Source organism: Pituophis catenifer, unplaced genomic scaffold (genome assembly GCF_029215685.1).
Source record: "Pituophis catenifer annectens isolate HBS135680 unplaced genomic scaffold, rPitCat1.0.hap2 SCAF_3, whole genome shotgun sequence".
Classification (NCBI taxonomy): domain Eukaryota; kingdom Metazoa; phylum Chordata; class Lepidosauria; order Squamata; family Colubridae; genus Pituophis; species Pituophis catenifer.
In genome coordinates this window covers 211,560,332-211,583,668 of record NW_027256883.1, presented here as the reverse complement: position 1 = coordinate 211,583,668, position 23,337 = coordinate 211,560,332, and the positions used below count along the sequence as shown (strand labels likewise).

Here is a 23,337-nt window from a genome sequence, read left to right as displayed (position 1 = left end):
GCTGCGTTTGCCAGGCAATCTGCGCTGTGATTGGTTGCTGTAAGTGTGGAGGGGGAGGTTCCCTTTTTCCCCACCCTTTTCTTCTGTGTGCTCTTATGTATTTATCTCATGATGCTCCTGTTTCCCTGACTATCTTGTTTGCTGTACAGATAGATAAATAGATATAGATGGATGGATAGATGATAGATAGAAGATAGATAGATAGATGGATGGATGGATGGATGGATGGGTGGGTGGATGGGTGGATGACATGATAGATAGATATGGAAAGATAGATAGATAGATAGATAGATAGATAGATAGATAGATAGATAGATAGATAGATGACAGATTGATAGATAGATAGATGATAGATCGATATGGATGGATGATAGAGATAGATAGATAGATAGATAGATAGATAGATAGATAGATAGATAGATGACAGATAGATACCGTGTTTCGTCGAAAATAAGATCCTGTCTTATATTTTTTGAATCCTGAAATAAGCACTTGGGTTTATTGCCATGCACTGAAAAGCCCAATTGGGCTTATTATCAGGGGATGTCTTATTTTGGGGAAAACAGGATAGATAGATAGATAGATAGATAGATAGATAGATAGATAGATAGATAGATAGATAGGATAGATAAATGGATGGATGGATGGATGGATGATAGAAGATAGATCGATCGATCGATAAGATAGATAGATGATATAGATATGGATGGATGGATAGATGGATCGAGAGAGAGATAGGGAGATAGAGGGATAGATAGAGAGATGATAGATAGATAGATAGATAGATAGATAGATAGATAGATAGATGTTAAATATATTTAGTTAGTGTCAGCATCTCTGACTTCATTTGGACATCATCTGTGCAATTCCCTGACACCACTATAGCCAGGGTTTGATAGATTCATAGTATCATTAGCAAGTTTAATACAAGCACTCTATTTTATTGTGCATTTGCATGTATTGATTTGGATAGATATTTGCTGATTTAGTTTTCAAATTATTAGGCTGGCAAATAAGACCGGTTAAATAGGTGTCTATTTAGCATAGGAGATTCTCAGCAATGTTTTTTTTAAATAACCGTGATCAGATTGAGGCCTGGTAGACCAACTATTTACTCTATATAAGGGCCAAAGGAATAAGTATCACCCTATTGGGCGGCGTATAAATTTAATAAATAAATAAAAGGCACTTTTCCTATATGGGTTATTTCCTATATGGGTTATATAGTGAAGGTTTTGAAGCAACAAATTTATTTTAGTTTCACTCTCGCACATTATGATACGTTAATAGAATTGCAGGTAGTCCGTGACCTACAAAAGTTCATTTAGTGACCATTCAAAGTTAACATCACTGAAAAAAGTGACCTACGATTGTGTTTCACACTTACAACCATTACCGCATCCCCATGGTCAAGTGATCAAAATTCAAATGCTTGGCAGCTGACTCATATTTATGACAGTTGTCGAGTCCTGGGGCCGCGCGATCCCCTTTTGCAACCTTCTGGCAAGCAAAGTCAGCTGTGAAGCCAGATTCACTTAGCGACCGTGTTACTAACTTAATAAGTGCAGTTATTCACTTAACAACGGTGGCAAAAAAGGTTGTAAAATGGGGGCAAAATTCGCTTAACAGATGTCTCAGCAACAGAAATTTTGGGCTCCGTTGTGGTTCGTAAGTTGAGGACTACCTGTATAGAGTGTAGTTTAAGAGCAGGAACTATGGTGGAAGCTGCAGTCACAGACTGAGTTAAGGAAAAGGTCAAGGGTATCAACTCTTGGCTTGCAGCTGAGCACCGGTGCTTGTAATGTGTTGCGTCCCTTTCATCTTGGATTAGCTTTTTTTAAAAAAAATTAAAACTGTGGACGGGTGATGAATTAACAGTGTAGTGTTTAATGTATTAATCAAATAAAAGCAGCAGGACTTGATTAAAAGTGGATTCAGCACGGCAGGTCGAATCTCAAGCCCTATTAAACATAGCCGGTTCCTTCAGGGTTCCCCGAAAGGGTGTGTTGTTTCCTTATCGCTGATCACTTGGTTGACTGACATCTGAGACAGATTCGTTTCCAAAATAAATTGTACAAAGTAAAAGGCCCTTGCAAAGAAGTTGTACATTCACAATTTCAGCAAACGGGTTTCATTTAAAACTGGTGCTGGTTATGCATAGAAAGCTGCTGTTTTTAGTTATTTATTTGTATCCCACCTTTTACTATTTTTGCAAATAACTCAAGGTGGCAAACATATACGATACTCCTTCCTCCTCCTATTTTCCCCACAACAACAACCCTGCAAGATGGGTTGGGCTGAGAGAGAGAGATTGGCTCAAAGTCACCCAGCTGGCTTTCATGCCTAAGGAGGGACTAGAACTCACTGTCTCCTGGTGATTGGTCCAAAGTCTCCCAGCTGGCTTTCATGCCTAAGGAGGGACTAGAACTCACTGTCTCCTGGTGATTGGTCCAGTCTCCCAGCTGGCTTTCATGCCTAAGGTGGGACTAGAACTCACTGTCTCCTGGTGATTGGTCCAAAGTCTCCCAGCTGGCTTTCATGCCTAAGGCAGGACTAGAACTCACAGTCTCCTGGGGATTGGTCCAAAGTCTCCCAGCTGGCTTTCATGCCTAAGGAGGGACTAGAACTCACTGTCTCCTGGTGATTGGTCCAAAGTCTCCCAGCTGGCTTTCATGCCTAAAGCAGGACTAGAACTCCCCCTCCCCCCTTCCTAGCCAAATGCCTTAACCACAGCTATCACGGTATCAGAATAACATCATGCCCATCTCCTGCCCACCCTTTTGGAGCCTCGAGTCAAGGAGAGGATGCTTCTAGCAAGAGGTACAGGTAGTCCTCAATTTAAGATTGAGCCCAATATTGATGTTGCTAAGTGAGTTTTGTTGGCCACTTTTTTTGCCACTATCATTAAGTGAATCATTTCAGTTGTTAAATTTGTAAGACGGTTGTTAAGTCAATCTGGTTTCCCTGTTGCTTTTGCCTGTCAGAAGGGGATCACATGACCCCATGACACTGCATAAATGCGAGTCAGTTGTCAAGCACCCGAATGTACCTAAATCACATGACCATGGGGATGCTGCAATGTCCACAAGTGTGAGAAATGGTCATAAATCACTTTTTTCAGTGCTTCTGTAACTTTGAATGGCTGTTAAGTGAACTGTTGTAAGTTGAGGACTACCTGTATTATCAAGCCCCACCTCGCTTTCCTTTCTTTCTTTTGAGGGAAAAAAAATGAGCCCTACATGTAGAAACTAATGCCATGAAGGTCAGGGGTCATGCGGTGGGAGGTTTAGAAATAGGAAATAAATTAGATTTAGACTATCTAGCTTCTTTTAGCCTGAAGACTAAACCAAGAATGTTCTGTTGTCTAGTCTTAACATAAAAGTACCAGTGTCTTGTTAAGCCTCAGGTGTGCCACAAAAGGCCTGATCTTGATTGATGAAACACCAGCACAGCGATGGTTGTAATTGTTTTAAACTTCCAATACACAACATATTTTTTTCCCCTTCTTTTTCGTGTAGAAAAAAGCACCGAGAAAGACCTGATCGATCCCATCTTGGACATTGAAGACCTTGTTAAAAATGGAAACAAACACAGGTCACTTCTCCTTAAACTCTTGTCTCACTTCCTTGGAGACGTAGCTCAGCAATGGCAGGGCTTCGTATTAAGCCGGAATGGCGAAACCAGATTTACCAACCTAATTTACAGAACCAAAGACGATGCTTTCTTTTGCAGAGATTGTGCATGTTTAAATCATTTGTTGATCCCGTGAATGGCCGGGGTACCTGTGTTTGCCCCTGAAAACAAAAGCTTGATAGCACAAGCATTCAAGTTATTTTATATGCCTTATTGTGATCATCCATAAAGCAAATTTTATAATGCTCATTATAGGTCAGGGGTCTCCAACCTTGGCAACTTTAAGATTTGTGGAATTCTGGGAGCTGAAGTCCACAAGTCTTAAAGTTGCCAAGGTTGGAGAGCCCTGTTATAGGTGACTTTTTGAGAGATTCCTCAGGAATCTATTGTCTCCCCACTCTTATTTAACATCTATATGAAGCTGGGGCAAGGACATCTCTTGGCATAAATTGTGTTTCATCGCAATGCTGATGACACCTAACAATAGCAACGACACTTAGACTTATATACTACTATACCATAGTGCTTTACTGCAGTCTCTGGGTGGTTTACAACATCGGCATATTGCCCCTAACAAACTGGGTCCTCATTTTACTGACATCGAAAGGATGGAAGGCTGGGTCAATCTTGAGCCAAACAGGATCGAACACCAGACTGGGGGCAGAGTTTGCCTGCAATACTGCATTCTAACCACTGCACTGCCAGGGCACGTAGTAATACATCTCTACCCCGGATTAATCAACTGATGCTATCAGAGTTCTTTCTTAGTGTTGTGAAGCTGTGGGAGTGTAAATGGGGAGAACAGAATTTATTTCTATAAACAGAATTTATATTTCTGTTTATAGAAATTCTGTATTTTTCGGAGTATAAGACGCACCTTAGTTTTTGGGGAGGAAAATAAGGGGGCAAACATTCTGCCTCTGTCTACCAGGTATTCATCTGGCTAGCGTCCTTAGCCTGGTCAGCTTCAGCACATTAGTTCCTGGTTGTGAGCGCGTGGGGGTTGCCATTTTGGGCTCTGCGCCTTGTGTTTTCAGCTTCCAAATGCTCTGTTTGAGAGCTGTTCAAGGCTGCGGGGATCGCCAAAGCACATCGCTGCCGATCACCACCCGAAAATGCAATGCGCAGAGGCCAAAAATGGACTATGCAGAGGCCTAAAAAGCAATGTGCAGAGGCTGAAAACGCCATGCACAGAGGTAGCGATAGGTGACAATGTGCTTTGGCAATCCCCACAGCCTTGAACGGCTCTCAAACTTGAGGCATGGAGCCCAAAAACGCAAGCCATTGTCTGTGGCAATCTCTGTAGCCAGGAAGAGGATGCGTGGAGGCCGAAGGGTGGGGGCCGGTTGGTGGGCGGGGCTACATTCGGAGTATAAGACGCACCCAAATTTTCAGCCTCTTAGGGGGGAAAAAGTGTGTCTTATACTCTGAAAAATATGGTATATATATTTCATATTTCTTAACTGGCCATCTCTCTCAGAGAGGGGCTGTGGGTGGTGTACAATATACCGTATTTTTCGGAGTAGAAGACGCACCGGACTGCAAGACGCAACTACTTTTTTGATGAGGAAAACAAGAAAAAGAAATCTCCCTCTGCCTCCCAGCAATTTTGCCTTGTTGCAGCAAACAGCCTGCTTTACTTTCATTTTTGTTTTCAGCATAGCTTGATTAGCACAAGGGAAAAAAAATCTGCTCCAGCAATTTATCTCCTTGCAGCAAGTAGCAGAGGCCCCTGCAAAACAGCTGAGAGCAAAACAGCTGAGAGTCGGGAGGCCGATCCACTCAGCTTGTACTAATCAGGCTGTGCTGAAGCTGAAAAGGGCTGTTTCTTCTTGCTGCTTGCTGCAAGGAGGTAAACTGCTGAGAGGTAGAGGCCAAAGTGTGTGTGTCAGTGGTGGGCAGGGCTACATTCGGTGTGTAAGACACACCTAAATTTTCACACCCTTTTAGGGGGGGAAAAAGGTGCGTCTTATACTCCGAAAAATACGGTAATCAAATTAACATTAAAATGAGGATTTAAGATTAAAAAGTTTTTAAATTATAAAAAAATACTTCTTTTTATTTCGTGCTTCTTAAGTATGGAATCTATATCTTTGGCTCAACCACTGCAAGACTCCGTGGCTGTGGGTTTTAAGACCCTCAAGATTGGGAGTTTTTTTCCCCGATCTTCAGCTCTTCCTGGGAGGGTCGTTTCCCCAGTCAAACTTGAGGCGCAGCGAGGGGCTTCTCCTGGCCTCACGACTTCTGCTTGAAATTCAGATGACAACCTGGATAGGGGAACCTTTGTAGGTGTTCGTGCTGGGCACCGGTTTCCCCTGTTCCTGGACCAGGCAGCCTTGCTCATATCACAGTGATTCATGCCTGAGTCATCTTATTTATTTTACTGTAATGGACTCCGCATCGGATTCCCTTGAGGAGCTGCAGCTGATTCAGAATATAGTGGTGTGAGCAGTTTGGGTCATTTCTCATTACTTCTGTACAACAATACTGCTCCCAATAGGATTCTGGTTGCTACTTATAAAGCCTTACATGGCATAATCTCTGGTGATTTGTGGCTCCCATTTTCTTCGCTCGCCTCACCAAATTTAGCAAGAAAGGCATCCTCTCAGTCAATTAAACAATGTCACCTGGTTAGGCCCTGGAGTTGTGCCTTCCCTGTGGTGATGCCTGCTTTATGCAACAACCATAATGGGGACGATTCTGACCTGGTTAGCCTTTCATCAGTTATTAAAGACCTGGCTGGTCTCGCAGGCATTTGGGCCGCATGATTGGGCAAGCTATTTCTTACCAGATCCCTCAAATGCCTTCAACTGTGGCCGAACGTCTAATGCAGGGATGGCAAACCTTTTAGACACCCGAGTGCCCAAACTGCGCATGTATGCATGCCCAAACGGAAAGATACGTCTCATGCACATGCACGGACATGTGTGCATGCGCAGCAGAGACCCAAAGATCAGCGGGAGGCGGGGCATCCCAACACTGGCACTGTGGCAATAGTTAAGGTCTTTTTCTTTCGTGAGCTTCTGTTTCGTCATTTGCAGGGAAACAGAAGCTCACGAAAGAAACGCCACAAAGATCTGACCTGGGGCGATGGCACACGTGCCAGCAGAGAGGGCTCTGCATGCCACATCTGGCACATGTGCCATAGGTTCGCCATCATGGGTCTAATGTATTGGAAAAGTTCTTAAAATTCAGGAAGATTTTCAGAGATGCATCTGCCTTGGAAGTAGCCCTGATTGAACAGTCAAACAACTGACGAGGGAAGTTGTTTTATGACATTCTGTATTATGTCGTAAAATGCCTTATGATGAGTTTGATGTCATGAAATGTTTTATAAAATTTGCCAGATTTCAATTTTACAAGGGCCATAGGTCCCAGTTTTTGGATGCATTCTGTAAATTAATCGGTTTGAGGTACCTTGGTTATAAACATTTTCCCTGTGATGCACCATTTCATTCAGTTAAAGGTTACAGATACCAAGAATTTTAGAAGGTTATAGGCAGACAGATAAATAAGCTCCCTTTTGTAAATGTGGCTGATGAATATAGACCTTGTTATCTATAGTTAAGGATTTCCTGAATTGTGTTCATAGTGAAAGATTCTAATATATTTTACATGTACATAAAAGTATTTATTGGGCTCCACGTTTCCACAAGTCTGCTGCCAATCTTCCTATATTGCAATATTTTTTCAACCTTGGTTACTTTAAGATGTGTGGACTTCAACTCCCAGAATTCCTCAGCCACTTGGCTGAGGAGTTCTGGGACTTGAAGTCCACACATCTTAAAAGTTGCTAAAGTTGAAAAACACTGTCTTATTATATACCCAGCAATCTTCTCAGTCCGCCCCTCTACCCCAGTGCTTCCCCCCCCCTCCCGGTTTTGTGTTCCAGAATCTTTCCACAGACTCAAGGCTTCATTATCCATAGTTTAGTTATCCTTGGTTGTAGGCTAAAATGGAACTCTCAAATTACAAGGAACAGCATTATGTCAGTATTAAACAACGCTGGAATAGCCCTGCGGTTGGAAAGTGGCAGTTATTTTGACTTAATAGCCCCTAATGAATTTATGGCCAAGCCACAAGTTGTATATCTTGGCTTGTAGCGTTTTCTCATCCATTAAAAAGATGGCAGGCAGTTATTGATAAACACAGCAAAAGCTTTATTGAAAACAATGTAACTCAGAAGGCATTGTGTAATTTTTTAAAAATTTCTCTTTAAACAGAGTTTGCCCTTATTATCTTTCTCGGAGTCTGAAACAGCAAGCTGACATCATTTTTATGCCTTATAACTATCTGCTGGATTCAAAGGTATATGTTGTATATATATTTAATTAAAAATAATCAAACCTGATTTCTATATTTTGGGAAACGCTCTTCGGTGTTTACAAACTCTGTATCAAAGATAACCAGATGTAGATTTTCAGCTGAACCTGGTTATTTGGGAGCATCTGGGTTTGTCTTCACTTGGTACAGAATCTAGATCAACTCAGAAGTTGGTGGTCAGAGTGGAAATTGTGGAGCTGGCCCAGAATCATCAAGTGCCTGGCACATGGATGGTTGTCCTTACGATCCAAGGGTCCATCCACAATTGTGTTAGAAGCACTTAGAAAACTAACGATCAAGTGAGCCTGTTTCATCGCTGCAGAGAAGTTATTAAATTAGTTTTCCCCCACGCAGCTAATGAATCTGATGAGTTTTGGAGGGAGCAGGAATTTTAGCAACCAAATAGATAATAATTCATGCTGGAGTTTCAGAACCACGTGGCTCGTTTTTCCCCTGTCTCTCAAACCACTGAACTGAATTAGCAAAAATTCTCAGTGCGTTTTCCATTCTTTTTTTCTATCTTTTCATACACTACAGTAACTTTACCAGATTTTGTGTTAAGATACCAAAAAATAAAATAAAATCCTATATTTTAGCATGGCAGTCATGCATACGGAATGATGGAGGGATTTGGATGAAATGACAAAAGTCCTTTTTTTATTTTGTGTCATACGTTCTGAAGTAAGAAACTGACGGGTCATTTTAATCTGTTAGCGCATCAGTCCCCAACCTTTTTTCCACGGGCCAGACGGGCAGTGTGTGTGGGGGGGAATGGTTTCTCATGCTAGCAAGCTCCTGCGCATGTGCAGAGGAAGCTTTGCTTGCTTGTGTGGCTCAGTTCCTAACAGGCCACGAACCGGTACCGATCCGCAGCCCAGGAGTTGGGGACTCCTGTGTTAGTGTTTAAGATTACTTAGATCTGTAATGCTGCAGAACATTGTTTTCCAATGCTGGCTGGGGAATTCTGGGAGTTGAAGTCCATACATCTTAAAAGTTGCCAAGATTGAAAAAACAAACAAAAAACAAACTGGTGTAGAATCTTCACTTGTATCAGAGAATGTGATTTCTTGGCCTCGCATCGGAGACTCAGTGAATCATTCTGTGGTAATGCTTACAGAGTATCAGACCTATGGATCATCTCTGGCTTACTACCACAATTGCGACCAGAATTTCCATTGCTAAGCGAGGCAGTTGTTAAGTGAGCGGTATCCAATTTTATGACTTTTTTTTTTGCCGTGGTTGTTAAGTGAATCATGTTAAGTGAACCCGGCTTTTTACCATTGCCTTTGCTTGTTAGAATTTAGCTGGCCAGGTTGGAAATGGCAATCAAATGACCCAGGAGGCTACTTGTAAACCCCTATTTGGGTTACCAAGTGCTTGAATTTTGTTCATGTGACCATGGGGATGCTGCTATGGACTGATAATTTTTCAGTGCATTTATAACTTTGAACATTCACTAAATGAATGGTTGTAAGTGGAGGACTACCTGTGCTGAAAGGATGAATTAATTTTTTAGTTGATTGGCGCTATATCAAAAAGTACAGGCCGTCCTTACAACCATTTGTTTATTGATTGTTTGAAGTTACTTAACAACCATGGCAGCATCTTCTTGGTCACATGATCAAAATTCAGATGCTTGGCAACTGTCTCCTATTTATGACGGTCGCAGTGTCCCGGGATCACATAAACACCCCTTGTGACCTTCTGACAAGGAATGTCAATGGGGAAGCCAGGTTCACATAACAACAGGTTTATTAACATAACAACTGCAATGATTCACTGAACAATTGTGGCAGGAAATGTTGTAAAATGGGGCAAAACTCATTTAGCAATTGTCTTGTTTAGTGGCAGAAATTTTGGGCTCAGTTGTAGTCGTAAGTCGAGTGCTACCTGTGTCGCAACTAATTGAGACCAAGTATTGTGTTTTGCTTTTTCATAGAGTCGAAGAGCTCATAACCTGGATTTGAAAGGGACTGTAGTAATACTTGATGAAGCTCACAACGTGGTAAGTAAAAAATACAATTAACTTGTTCCTACTTTGTATTTGAAAAACATGTAGGTCTCCTTTTGCAGGAAAGTCTTGTTAATCACCATAGCTATATAATTTTTCAAAGGACTTTAAGCAAGCAAGAGACAATCATTAGACAAATTCTTCAACAATAAATGTTGGAAAGGATGAATCACCCAAAACATGCAATAGAGAATTTGTGCAATAATAATAAACTGTGTAAAACCAGCTCTTTGGCAGAAGGAGCATATTTTTTTTCCCCCAAATTTAATTTAGGGATATTTTACAATCTCGCCATCTGCCCCCTCAGAATTCTTACATTGAGATTATTTCCTCTATTCCTAGACCTTAGGTATGGAATGGGACATATTATTATATTTTTATCTCATTTCTTCAGGAAACCTGTTGTTAAAATGTTAGTTAATAGTAAATGAGCAAGGACAGTCGGATTTAAGCTATTTCTGCATAGAAGACTTTACAGAATTTACAGAAGGAGTCAAACTATTCTCCAAAGCACCTGAGGGCAGGACAAGAAGCAATGGGTGGAAACTAATGAAGGAGAGAAGCAACCTGGAATTAAGGAGAAACTTCCTAACAGTTAGAACAATTAATCAGTGAAATGCTTGCCTCCAGAAGTTGTGGGTGCTCCATCACTGGAGGTTTTCAAGAAGAGATTGGACAGCCATTTGTCTGAAATAGTACAGGGTCTCCTGCTTGAGCAGGGGGTTGGACTAGAAGACCTCCAAGGTCCCTTCCAACTCTGTTACTCTGTTCTGTTTTTCTGAATATAGTCCTTTACAGAACTGTGTCTTCATTTTATTACAAGGCTTACCAGTAGCTCCTTATTTATTAGATTTCCTGGTTGCCAACTGCACGCAGATTCATGGCAGTTTATGACAAAATTAAAACCTCCATGGCATAGCATAAATATATAAATAATAAAATAGGCGCAATAAGTTTAGAACCACATCAACACAGTAAAATTGAAGCATCTATGGTTCAGAACAAGCAAATGCCAACCCAGTGGGATCAAAACATGATTAAATTATAATCAACAGTACAATACTCGTCACAGACAGTGGCATAAAAGAGAACCACAAATTAGAAATCAGAAATTAGATTTCTGATAACCATAAATTAGAAATCAGCCAGTAAAAGCAGGACAACACCTATCACCAAAAACAATGCAGAACAATTCAGTGACAATATTGTTCCAGTTACGGGCAGTGGGCAAGATCTTCTTATAGAAGACGTCCCCACTGAGTTGACCGCAAGGACTCAGGGTTGCAGCTTAAATAGTTGGAACTGCCACAAAAGGGACGATCCTTCCTTTTGGAAATGACTTGCTGAATGTCTCTGTGGATCCATCATTTTGGGGATAGCTATCCTGTTGGGCATGCGAGGAACCAGAAAGACACACTGAGCGGATAAGAGAACGACAGGCAGCCCCCACCTTATGATGGCAATGACCCCAAAATTTTAGTCGCTAAGCAACAGATTAAATGAGTTTTGCCCCATTTTACGGCCTTTCTTGCCATAGTCATAAAATGAATCAATGCAATTGTAAAGTTAGTCACACAGTTGTTAAGTGAATCTGGCTTCCCCATTGACTTTGCTCATCAGAAGATCGCTAAAGGGGATAACATGACCTCGGGACACTGCAACCGTCATAAATATGAGCCAGTTGCCAAAGTTCCAAAGTTTGATCGCCTGACCCTGGAGATGCTGCAGAGGTCATAAGTGTGGAAAAAAACTCATCAGTCATTTTTTTCAGTGCCGATTTACTTACTTAAATTTATTTACTTCGAACTACGCCGACTTCAGTCTGACCTAAGCATAGTACATAAAATTATCTGCCACAATGTCCTTCCTGTCAATGAACTTCAGCTTCAACCACAACCACAACAATACACGAGCAAATAATAGATACAAACTCAAGGTAAACTGCTCCAAACTTGAGTGCAGAAAATATGACTTCAGTAACAGAGTGGTCAACTACCTGACTCTCTAGTTTCTTCCCCCAAACCCCCAAAACTTTCACCTTAAACTGTCTACTGTTGACCACACCCCATTCCTAAGAGGTCTATAAGGGGCCGTGCATAAGTGCACCAGCCTGCCTGCCTTCCGTCCCTGTCCTAATATTCCTTTTTCCTCTTACTCTTTTCATGCATTCAAATTATGTTCATACTTTTACCTGTTTTCTTATAATATGCTTGACAAATAAACTTATGATTATGATTACCTGTTTCCTCCTCTGGGAAACATTTCCTCTTTTTGTATCACCCGCTGAAGGTATTACCTTTCCAAATCATTATTAAAACAAGCTGATGATAACTCCCTGGTAGAATATTCTGATCTAAGGAATGGGTTCCCTTTTACATCATCGTTGACTCTCGCTTGGCTGTTTGCTATTAAATAAAAAAATACGAAGTGTAAATGATTAATTTGAAAGGAAAGTGCGGGTTTATGGCAATACCATCATATCCTGCTGAGAAATAACCTAGTTTGTTATCCAATGATAATTAAAAGAATGCATTTTGAATTAAACATGGAGAGGTTGCTTCCAAATTTGGAATGATTGGTATTATTTTGAAAACTGGGAAACCATGTCCACCTGCAGTGGGTACCTTTTGTTGCATGCAGTTATGTGCGGTCTCCTTGAGAGGCACACAGTTGTATTTAAATGGCATGTTTTTCCTCTACTTTCACAGGCAAGGCTGCCTTTTCAGTACAGGGAGTCCTCGATGTACGACCATAAACAAAACTTTTGTGTACAAATGTTTTATTTTGGCTGTTCACCGCCCTGAGTCCGAAAGGAGAAGGGCGGTATAGAAATCTGAAACATACATACATACATACATACATACATAAATAAATAAATAAATAAATAATAATTGAGCCCAAAATTTCCATTGCTAAGCGAGACATTTGTTAAGTGAATTTTGTCCTGTTTTATGACCTTTCTTGCTACAGTTGTTAAGTGAATTAGTGCAGCTGTTAAGTTAGTAACACGGTTGTTAAGTGAATCTGGCTTCCCTGTTGATTTAGCTTGTCAGAAGGTCACAAGAGGAGATTACATGACCCCGGGAGACTGTAACCGTCATAAATATGAACCAGTTGCCAAGCTTCTGAATTTTGATCACATGACCATGGGGCTGTTGCAATGGTCATAAGTATGAAAACAGTCATAATTCAGCTTTTACAGTGCTGTTGTGTTTTCGAACAGTCATTAAATGAACTGTTGTAAGCCGAGGAATACCTATATATATGTAGCAAGGGTGTCCAACCTTGGCAATTTTAAGACTAATGAACTTCAACTCCCAGAATTCCCCAGCCATGGCTTCTGGGAATTGAAGTTCACAAGTCTTAAAGTTGCCAAGATTGGACATACTTGTTATATAGCAGGGGTGTCAAACTCGCGGGCCAGATGCATCACGTGCTAGCCACACCTGGCTTAGTGAAGGGAGAAAAAGTCATGATATCTCACATGACACCACTGTAATGACGCGAGTTTGACACCCTTGCTATATAGGATTAAAAGACTGACAGCTTCACTGTGGGAAAGAATTTGATATTAATATTTAACTCTTGTTTCAGAAAAATCTGCTATCGCCCTCTGCTACTACAAAGAGTCCTTAAGTCTTTTAATTTGAAGCAGGATGGAGAATATTAAGGATTCTCTGAAGTTATTTTAGGGTTTTCCTGAAGTAATACAGCAAAAATATAACATTTCCCACTTTGGGGGGTGGGGGAATTTGTGCAACAGCTTACGCCTTGTTCTGAAGCATCTGGTATTGATTGACAACAGCAATCAGAACGGAGGACAGGAAGACTTGGATCCTGCTTGGAGCAGCCAAATAAGCATATTTAAAAAAAGGATAATTTTGTTTTTATTGACTCTATGGATGCCGCTGTCTTTGCAGCACAAGAATTGCCCTTGCACAAACCATGTGTAAACATAACTGTGCAACTGACGAAATGCAAGCGTTTCATTGTTTTTTTTTTTCTCCTTTTCCAGGAGCAATTGTGTGAAGAATTGACCTCCTTTGACCTGACTCCCTATGACTTAGCTTCAGCCGTTGATGCCATCAACATCGTCTTAGAAGACCAAGCTAAAAAAATTGAACAGAATGAATTTAACGCTGAATTCAATATGGAATACGGCAACTCAGGTAGGATTGCCTCCACACACAGGAACCTACAAGCTGACTGGGCCACCTAAGAGTGGAGGGCATTGTTTTATAGTACAGCTAGTCCTCGACATACGTCATTTGCCATGATGGTTGTAAAATGTGACAATCACATAACCCAATCTGATTTTGCAGTGGTTTTTTTTGACGGTAATTAAGTAAATGTGGTTGTAAGCACAAGCACCACAGTTGTAAGTCTCAATAAAGAAAAATATTTGTAGCTCAGGGTTGAAATGAGGGTTCCTTGGTGCTCTCTGAGTTTGCTTGTTTTCTTGCAGACATTTAATTACCCAACTAGGTAACATCATCAGGGCTAGTTGTAAGGGTGAACCATTATAAGTAGTCCTCGATTTACAACAGTTTGTTTAGTGACCATTCAAAGTTACAGTGGCATTGAAAAAGGCGACTTTTCACATTTACGAGCGTTGTAGCATCCCCATGGACACATGATCGAAAGTCAGATGTTTGGCAATGGACTCATATTTATGACAGTTTCAGTGTCCCAGGGTCATGTGATCCCCTTTTGCGACCTTTTGACAAGCAAAGTCAATTGGGAAGCCAGATTCACTTAACAACAGTTTGATTAACGATTACAATGATTACTTAACAATTATGACAAGAAAGGTCATAAAATGGGGCAAACTCGCTTAAACGTGTCACCTAGCAACAGAAATTTTGGGCTCAGTTGTGGTCGTAAGTCGAGGACTACCTGTATTTGCTATGGGTGCGGTTTTGCCAAAAACCAGAAGTAAGTGCTGGTTTTCAACAAAACGGTTGTAAAATGTGACCGGTTGCAAGTCAAGGACTACCTGTAAGCATGCTTTCCCTTGTGTTGAAAGGATAACTGAGTGGGTGGGACATTCTGAAGACAATTTAAGCATCAAATAGCTACAGAAAGTAGAAGAAAACATTAAACTGATCCCAAACTCTTTAAGACTTTAAACATTTACAAAATGCTGACATGGGCCAGAAAAATACTCGAAACAGTAACATTTTGTAGTCACACAAGCCAATCCCAGTTAGCAATCAAGTACAGTAGTTCTATTTTAGGCTAACTCAGGCTAACATCAATCATCAAAGGTAGTAGAAAAAACACATTGCAAAATTTGATTTTTTTTCTGTCCCGGATTTACCCTTGACTTTAAATAAATGATTCCAAGATGACTTAGAAAGAAATCATCTACCCACTGTCTCTTATGTTTAGGTACAACCACCGTTGTTCTTTGGTGGAGATTTGGCAAAGGGGGTGATAAAACTGTGTAATTCTGGGCACAGGGATTTGAAGGGATTTCTTTTTTGGTCAAAAGGCCTAGTTTCTTTCTTTTTTCCCCAATCTCAGAGAGTAGTCAAACTCTGCATGATTTCATGAACATAAGAGACAGTTGTTAGCATTCTGCAGTGGGCACACAGCCTATCTCCGTGCGATTGTGCGGCATGGCTGTTTTGAAACGGAGGAGGCTTGCAAGATTCCTGTCAAAGTTCTTGAACATCTTCTTTAATTTTTTTGCCCACCACAGAAGTCTGAAATAAATCTCTTAATAATAGGTGCAGATATATTACGTGAATATTTATCTTTCTATGAATATATGGAATGATAGAAAAAGATGGCATCTGTAAGTCTAAACTGAAGGAAAACTCCTTTTCTTAAACAGGACTGAACATGGAACTTGAAGATATAGCAAAAATAAAACGTAAGTACCTTTTGCCTTGTGAAGTTTAGCCAAAGTAATCCTATACTATAGTCCTCGCTTAACATCCACTCATTCAGCATCTGTTCGAAGATACGACGATACTAAACAAGGGGCACTTACGACAGGCCCTGCTAGTTATGGCTGTTGCAGTGTTCACATGGTCATGTGATTGTGACTCAGGCACAATTATGACATCAGAGTATCCTGCAGTCATGTGAATATCACTTGTGATCTTTACTTCCAGCTTCTGACAAGTGATCAATGGGGAAGCCGGCAGGAAGTCACAAATCCTGTTCATGTGACTGCAGGAGACTGCAACCACCTAGGATTCACCTAACAATGGCAACTGCAACTGCCAGAACCTCAGTGCAGTCATGTGATATTGTACTTATGATCACATTGCTTAGTAATGGAGTTTCTGGCCCCAGTTCCCCTCTGTCACTAGGGGGGACGTAGTGGCTAAGACATTGAGCTTGTCGATCGAAAGGTCGGGTCGAATCCCTAGTGCCGCGTAACGGAGTGAGCTCCCGTTACTTGTCCCAGCTTCTGCCAACCTAGCAGTTTGAAAGCACGTCAAAAATGCAAGTAGAATAATAGGGACTACCCTTGGTGGGAAGGTAACAGTGTTCCATGCACCTCTGGCGTTTAATCATGCCAGCCACATGACCACGGAGACGTCTTCGGACAGCGCTGGCTCTTCAGCTTTGAAACAGAGATGAGCACCACCCCCTAGAGTCAGGAACAACTAGCACATATGTGCTTGGGGAACCTTTACCTTTACCATCAGTAAGTGAGGACGACCTGTTCCAAACTTCACCCAGTGTTCAGTTTGCATTTCTGATCTGACCATTTTAGTTAGTTTAGTTTAGTTTAGTTTATTTGATTTGTATACCGCCCTACTCCCGAAGGACTCAGGGCGGTGAACAGCCAAGCAATAAAATACATAAATACACAAAATTTAAAAACCAGATAAAATCAAATTAAATCATTTTGGCCCAGACAGATTAAAACACCCCAATAATTTAAAAACAGATTAAAATTTACATATTAAAAGAGGGAGGAGATTAGGCCAAGCCCGCTTGATGGAATAAAAAGGTCTTCACAGCGCGGCGGAAGGTGCACAGATCTGGGATCCTCCGTATCTCTGGGGGGAGCTCATTCCAGACGGTAGGTGCCCCCACAGAGAAGGCTTTCCCCCTAGGGGCCGCCAGCCGACACTGTTTGGCTGACGGCACCCGGAGGAGTCCCTCTTTTAGGATTTGGTGGCATGAAAGTTTGAGCTATGTTTAGTTTAAAATGGAGTTGTAAGCCTTCCAGAATCATTTAGGTGAGAAAGGCGGCATCAGGCGCAAGAAATTAGGAGCCAGGGTTAGGTCCAAAATGAACACGAGTTTATTCCATGCTACCTCTAAACAAGAATCTGAACTATTAGACGGTTCAAGGCAAATTGGCAGTAGATAAGAGTCAACGGAATTCAAAGAGAACTGGACTTGAATCTCTTGTGGGCAAGAAGGGATTCCGAACTGATGACGCACTTGATCCCTCCCTCGGACTCAGCCTGGTCATCTCCTACAGGCAGTATAAAAATTTAATAAATAAATAAAAGTGTACAGGCAGTCCTGTACTTAAACAATTAACACCCACAACTGAACCCAAATTTTTTGTTCCTGAATGAGACAGATGTTAAGAGAACCTTGCACCATTTTACGACTTTTCTTGCCACAGTTGTTAAGTGAATCACTTAGTAACATAGTTATTAAATGAACCTGGCTCCCCATTGACGTGATCCAGGGACACTGCGACTGTCATAAATGTGAGTCAGATGTCAAGTGTTAATCACGTGACCATGGGGATGTTGCCATGATCATAACTATGAGCCGAGGTGGCGCAGTGGTTAGAGTGCAGTACTGCAGCTACTTCAGCTGACTGCTAGTTCAGCAGATCAGCGGATCAAATCTCACCGGCTCAAGGTTGACTCAGCCTTCCATCCTTCCGAGGTGGGTAAAATGAGGACCCAGATTGTTAGGGGGCAATATGCTATTTAGTATATTGTCTTTGGTGTAAGCCGCCCAGAGTCCTTGGAGAGTGGGCGGCATAGAAATATGACTAATAAATAAATAAACTATGAAAAATGGTCATAAGTCACTTTTTTCAGGGCCATTGTAACTTCAAGCGGTCACTAAGCGAACTGTTATAAGTCAAAGTCTACCTGTACATGCAACAGAGTAGATGCCTCACCATCTTCCATGAACTGGATTAAGCAGAAAATGATTTGACAGGAAACCAGAGGAGCAGAGGACATTCACCTGGCTTGAGGGAAACAGAGAGGGCTTCCCCCCTCCCCCCGCCCAGGTGAGCATCCATCGGTAACCACATTAAATTTTTACCCCCTTTTCCTTTATGTGCCGTAAAGGGATCCTCCTGCAGCTAGAAAGCGCTATTGACGATGTAGAACTCTCATCAAGTGAAAATGGACTCACAAAAGAGGGAAGGTATGTTTCAATTTTTTTTTAAAAAAAAAGATCTCTTCCAACTTGGTGTTAGAGCAGTGTTTCTCAACCTTGGCCGCTGGACGATGTGTGGACTTCAACTCCCAGAATTCCCCAGCCAGTCCACACATCGTCCAGCGGCCAAGGTTGAGAAACACTGTGTTAGAGTAATCTTTATTTTTGCACGCTTCTCTTTTGGCCTGCTTGTTCCAACCGCAATTGGGACCGTAAAATTCCTCATTAAGCAAGGTGTCACATGACCTCACCTGATCGTACGACCCCTTTTTTTTTTTTTTTGCTACGGTCATTAAGTGTATCACTACGGTTGTTAAGCAAGGCATCATGTGATTGCAACTTGCAACCTTCCCTGCCAGCTTCCCTGCAGCTCCACTCATGCAAGAGGGAAGGAAAGCCATTTTGGGGTGCTGTGCGTGCGAGTGGAGGTGCTGAGTGTGTACACTGGCCCGTCTCTCCTGTAACCCGGTTCCAAATAGACCATGGCCTGGTAGTGGCCCGGGGGTTGTGGACCCCTGATCTAGAATTTGATGTGGAACCCTGCAGTCCCTTAATAAACAGGAGGCAGGAATTGATCCCGGCAAAACCTCTTTTATTTACACGACTATGAATTACGTTCATTCACAGTCAGCAAGGTTTGTCCAAACAGTTTTTCAAAGGTATATTTCTCAACACACCTCATCTCGTTTGCCAAGCTGCCACATAACTTGTTTCCAACCACAGTACAAGGCCAAACTTGGCACAGAGTCTCTCAGAGTCACGGAACGAACAAATGGTTTCCTGCAAAAGCCCCCCTCCCTGTTTGCTTCTCTTTTATTTCCTATGGGAGGGGCCAATCACCTCCAAGGTGTGGCTTTACTCCCAGGTCGACCCTGTTTTCTGAGTTGTCTTCTGGCAGCTCTGCGCGTGCACACATTGGGAACGGGCTGCAGCAGTTCCTCTGCCTTGCTGCTGTCTAACTCCCTCTCTGCCTCCGATGCAGAGCCCTCGTCGGAGCTTTCCATAGCTCCCAGGACTGGCCCACGTTCCTCCCCAACCTCCTCACTGTCCGACTCTGCTGCCAGCTCCGCTGGCTGCCAGCAGGCCACAACACATTGAGGGGAGGATACTCTGCCCCATAGTTGATGCTAAGAGAAATAGGAGAACGCAGGGTAAAGAACAACCCCAATGCTCCATCTTACAAAGAGCTAAGAGCAATATAAAGCAGAAGTACACCCCTTCCCGGCTCATGTACACCAGGCTGAAGACCAGATACAGTTCTGAGCAGCTCCAGGCGGTGGGTCTCAAGTGGCACCCATTCCTCTTTTGGGGAACGCCTGCTAATGAGCAGATCTTCCATCTTAGTAAAAATGAGTTCTTTAGGCATACGTGAGGCTTTAAGGCCCTCATTTTGACTTTTAAAAGAATGTCCCTCCTCTTCCATAAAAAAGAAAGCATCAAATATCCCTTCTCTCTCCTTATCTTCCCAGTTTGAGAGCCACGGAAGGTTGCTCCATTTCTTAGATCTCTAATTAAGCAAATTTAATAATTAAAGTCAGAGCCTGCTCTCCTTGGCATTTGGGGAAACAATTGAAAGAATGCAAGAAAGAGCTATCTTTTGAGCAGACCCTGGTGTGCACATGTGTCACCTCTCCTGCAGGAGCTGAATTGGCTGCTGATTTGCTTCCGGGTGCAATTCAAGGTGCTGATTGTCACCTTTAAAGCCCTTCATGGCTTGGGACCAGGTTATCTGAGGGACCGTCTCTTGCCGGTCACATCTACCCGACCCATCAGAGCGGGAAGGCAGGGAATGCTGTGGGTCCCATCCCCGAGGGAGATATACCTGGTGGGACCCAGAAGAAGGGCCTATTCTGTGGTGGCTCCCTCTCTCTGGAACATTATTCCCCCAGAGATTAGAATAGCCCCCACTCTAACACTCTTCTGGAAGGCACTGAAGATCCAGTTCTGCCAGTGGTCCTGGGGAACCCAGAGTGGCTCGTGTGATCGGATGTTGCTGGGGTGGGAGGTGATTTTGTTATATTGTACTATATTAATTTATTTGATTCTTTATGTTAGTTTTTATTGTTTTAAATGTGGTTTTATATTCTGTAAGCTGCCTTGAGTCTCCATGAGCGAATAGGCGGCAATATAAATTCAATAAATAAATAAAATTATCTATCTATCTATCTATCTATCTATCTATCTATCTATCTATCTATCTAATTTAGGCCTTCGCACGATTTAAGGAGACTCTAGATTGCTTATGATATAATAAAAATAGAGATATAAGAACCATTATCAATTAAAAAATGGATTTAAATGGTGGGGTCCTTGGTGCTCTCTGAGCTTGGTGTTTTTCTTGTAGATGTTTCATTACCCAACTAAGTAACATCATCAGTGCTAGAAGGGAATGGGTTTGCAGGGAAGAGGAGGAGAAGAAGAAGGGGGAGGGGAGAGGAGGAGGATTGTCCTTGGTGCTCTCTGATCTTCGTTGTTTTCTTACAGACGTTTCATTACCCAAACTAGGTAAAGTCTTCAGTGCATTGATGATGTTACTAGGTGGGTAAGGAAACATCTGCAAGACAACAGTCAGGTTCACAGAGCACCAAGGGACTTTGCAGTTGAAACCTGAGCTACAAATATTCTCTTCCATCAGATTAAAATTACAAAATATTAAATACAGAGTTAAGAGATCCCAGGCTAGCTGCAGAGGCGGTCACTGCACCAACCACTCCAGCCTGCAGCTTCTCCATCGGGGCCCCAAGGCAACTGGCAGAGTCAGGTTTTAAGGTCTTTCCTGAAGACCAAGAGGTTGATCTCACCTCCGGCAGCAAGATGTTCCAAAGAGTGGGGGACCTGATAGAGAAGGGTCTTTTCCTAGACCTCGCCTGCCAAAATTCCTTGGCTGATGGGGTTTGTAGTAAGCTGGTTCTGCCAGAATCATCGGCAGAACCTTAATCGTATGCCTCCTTCCCTTTAGCAACTCCGGGGAATGGCTGCTATCCTCCTCCTCCACATGTCGCCCTCACAGCAACCTGTGATTTAAATTAGCCTGAAACGTTTGTGCATAAACACATTGACTTCCCTCTTGTTAAATCAGAAAATTATTTCAGAACAGTTCGTTTTAAGACGAGAGGCACCGTTGATCTCTGCAGGTAAACCTGGGATAAGCTGTTGCTGAATGAGGCTGAGCTTTCTGCTAACTTATACTTCCAATGAGGCATAGAGCTAAAAAGTCTACTATTTTGTCTCCTTTGCCCCCTCCCCCCTACTTTTGAATCCAGTGTCAAGTGTGGGTGGCATAATGATGATTTATGGCAAGTTAAAAAAACAAAGAGAATCGGATTTTGTAAGCGAAGAATAACAGCATGTTTTTCATCCTACAGGGAAAGAAAAGCTGTTTCCTTTCAGGATGTACTAAAAATACTTTTCTTAACAGTATGTTTCTGCTTGAATCTCTAGCTACATATTTGACTTGTTCGCAAAGGCTCAAATCACATTCCAAACCCAGAATTCTCTCCTTGAATCACTGGAACAAATTGTGCAGTATTTAGCTGGCCGTAAGTATAGACCCCCTCATTTTTACAAGAAAAAGATTGTCTTGGGGAGGATGAGAAATTGGAATAATGATGACGGTTGTAGTGTCCCGGCCGGGGTCACGTGGTCCCCTTCTGACAAGCCAAGTCAATGAGGAAGCCAGATTCACTTAACAACCATGTTATTAACTGAACCACGGCAGCGATTTAGTTAACAGCTGTGGCAAGGAAGGTGGTAAAATGGGGCCGAATTCACTTAACGCATGTCTCACTTAGCAGCAGAAATTTTGGGCTCAGTTGTAGTCGTAAATCGAGGATTACCTGTATTTTACTACCCACCCAACTGTTTTCTGCACCCACTGAAGTTTCCTAATGCTCTTCAGGGCGGCCCCGCGTAGAGCACATTGCAGAAATCTAAGCAAGAAGTTGCAAGAGGGCATGGGTTGCCACGAGAAGGGCCTCCTGGTCCAGAAATGGGCAGATGCTGGTGGATTCGCCAGTTTTGGCTCTGTTGGATCAAGGTAGCCTGGCATTTATCCTAAATAGGAGCTCTGTTGCAATGAGTGGTATGCAGGTAGTCCTCGACTTACGACCACAGCTGAGTCCAAAATTTCTGTTGTTCAATGAGACATTGGTTAAGTGAATTTTGCCCCATTTTACGACTTTTCTTGCCACAGTTGCTAAGCAAATCACTGCAGTTTTTAAGTTAGTAACATGGTTGTTAAGTGAATCTGGCTTCCTTGTTTGTTTGTTTGTTTGTTTGTTTATTTATTTATTTATTTATTTATTAGTTTGATTTATATGCCGCCCTTCTCCGGAGACTCAGGGCGGCTTACAATGCTTTTTAAGCAATAGCCTTCATACTTTTGTATATACCTGCTTAGTAGGGCTTTTGGGCCCCCCTAAGCAGTGTTCTGTTTTATACAAAGTCAGCTTATTGCCCCCACAAACCGGGTTCTCATTTTACCTACCTCGGAAGGATGGAAGGCTGAGTCAACCTTGATCCTGGTGAGAATTGAACTCGCAGTAATTGCAGGCAGCTGGCAGCTAAATACTACTTTAACAGTAGTTTAGTCCACTGCACCACCAGGCTCCTCCTTAGCTTGTCAGAAGGTCGCAAAAGGGGATCACGTGACTCCGGGACACTGCAACCGTCATAAATATGAACCAGCTGCCAAACGTCTGATTTTTCATCCCGTGACGGTGGGGATGCTGCAACGGTCGTAAGTGTGAAAAACGGTCGTATGTCACTTTTGTCACTGTAGTTGTAACTTCACTAAATGGTCACTAAATAAACTGTTGTAAGTCGAGGATTACCTATACTGAGCTGACTTTGAAACCGCCCAGGAATTATGGTTGGTATAAACAAGGCCATAACAATAAATGGAGCCTTGGTAGTACAGTGGTCTAAAGCACCCTGTTATTAAGACCAGCTGCCTGCAATTACTGCTGGTTCGAATCTCTCCAAGGCTG

General features: G+C 42.2%; 1 protein-coding gene across 1 annotated transcript in view; it reads left to right on the top strand.

The window, feature by feature from the left end:
• Positions 1-3,518: 3,518 nt before the first annotated feature.
• The window catches only part of RTEL1 (regulator of telomere elongation helicase 1), a 110,440-nt gene continuing 90,621 nt past the window's right edge, over positions 3,519-23,337 (top strand). Inside the window, exons 1-7 of the mRNA XM_070940239.1 lie at positions 3,519-3,594; positions 7,857-7,941; positions 9,896-9,961; positions 13,983-14,136; positions 15,807-15,845; positions 18,259-18,337; positions 21,791-21,888. Of these exons, the coding sequence (XP_070796340.1) occupies positions 7,912-7,941; positions 9,896-9,961; positions 13,983-14,136; positions 15,807-15,845; positions 18,259-18,337; positions 21,791-21,888 (466 nt within the window). The 5' untranslated portion in view covers positions 3,519-3,594; positions 7,857-7,911. The remainder of the gene's footprint in view (positions 3,595-7,856; positions 7,942-9,895; positions 9,962-13,982; positions 14,137-15,806; positions 15,846-18,258; positions 18,338-21,790; positions 21,889-23,337) is intronic.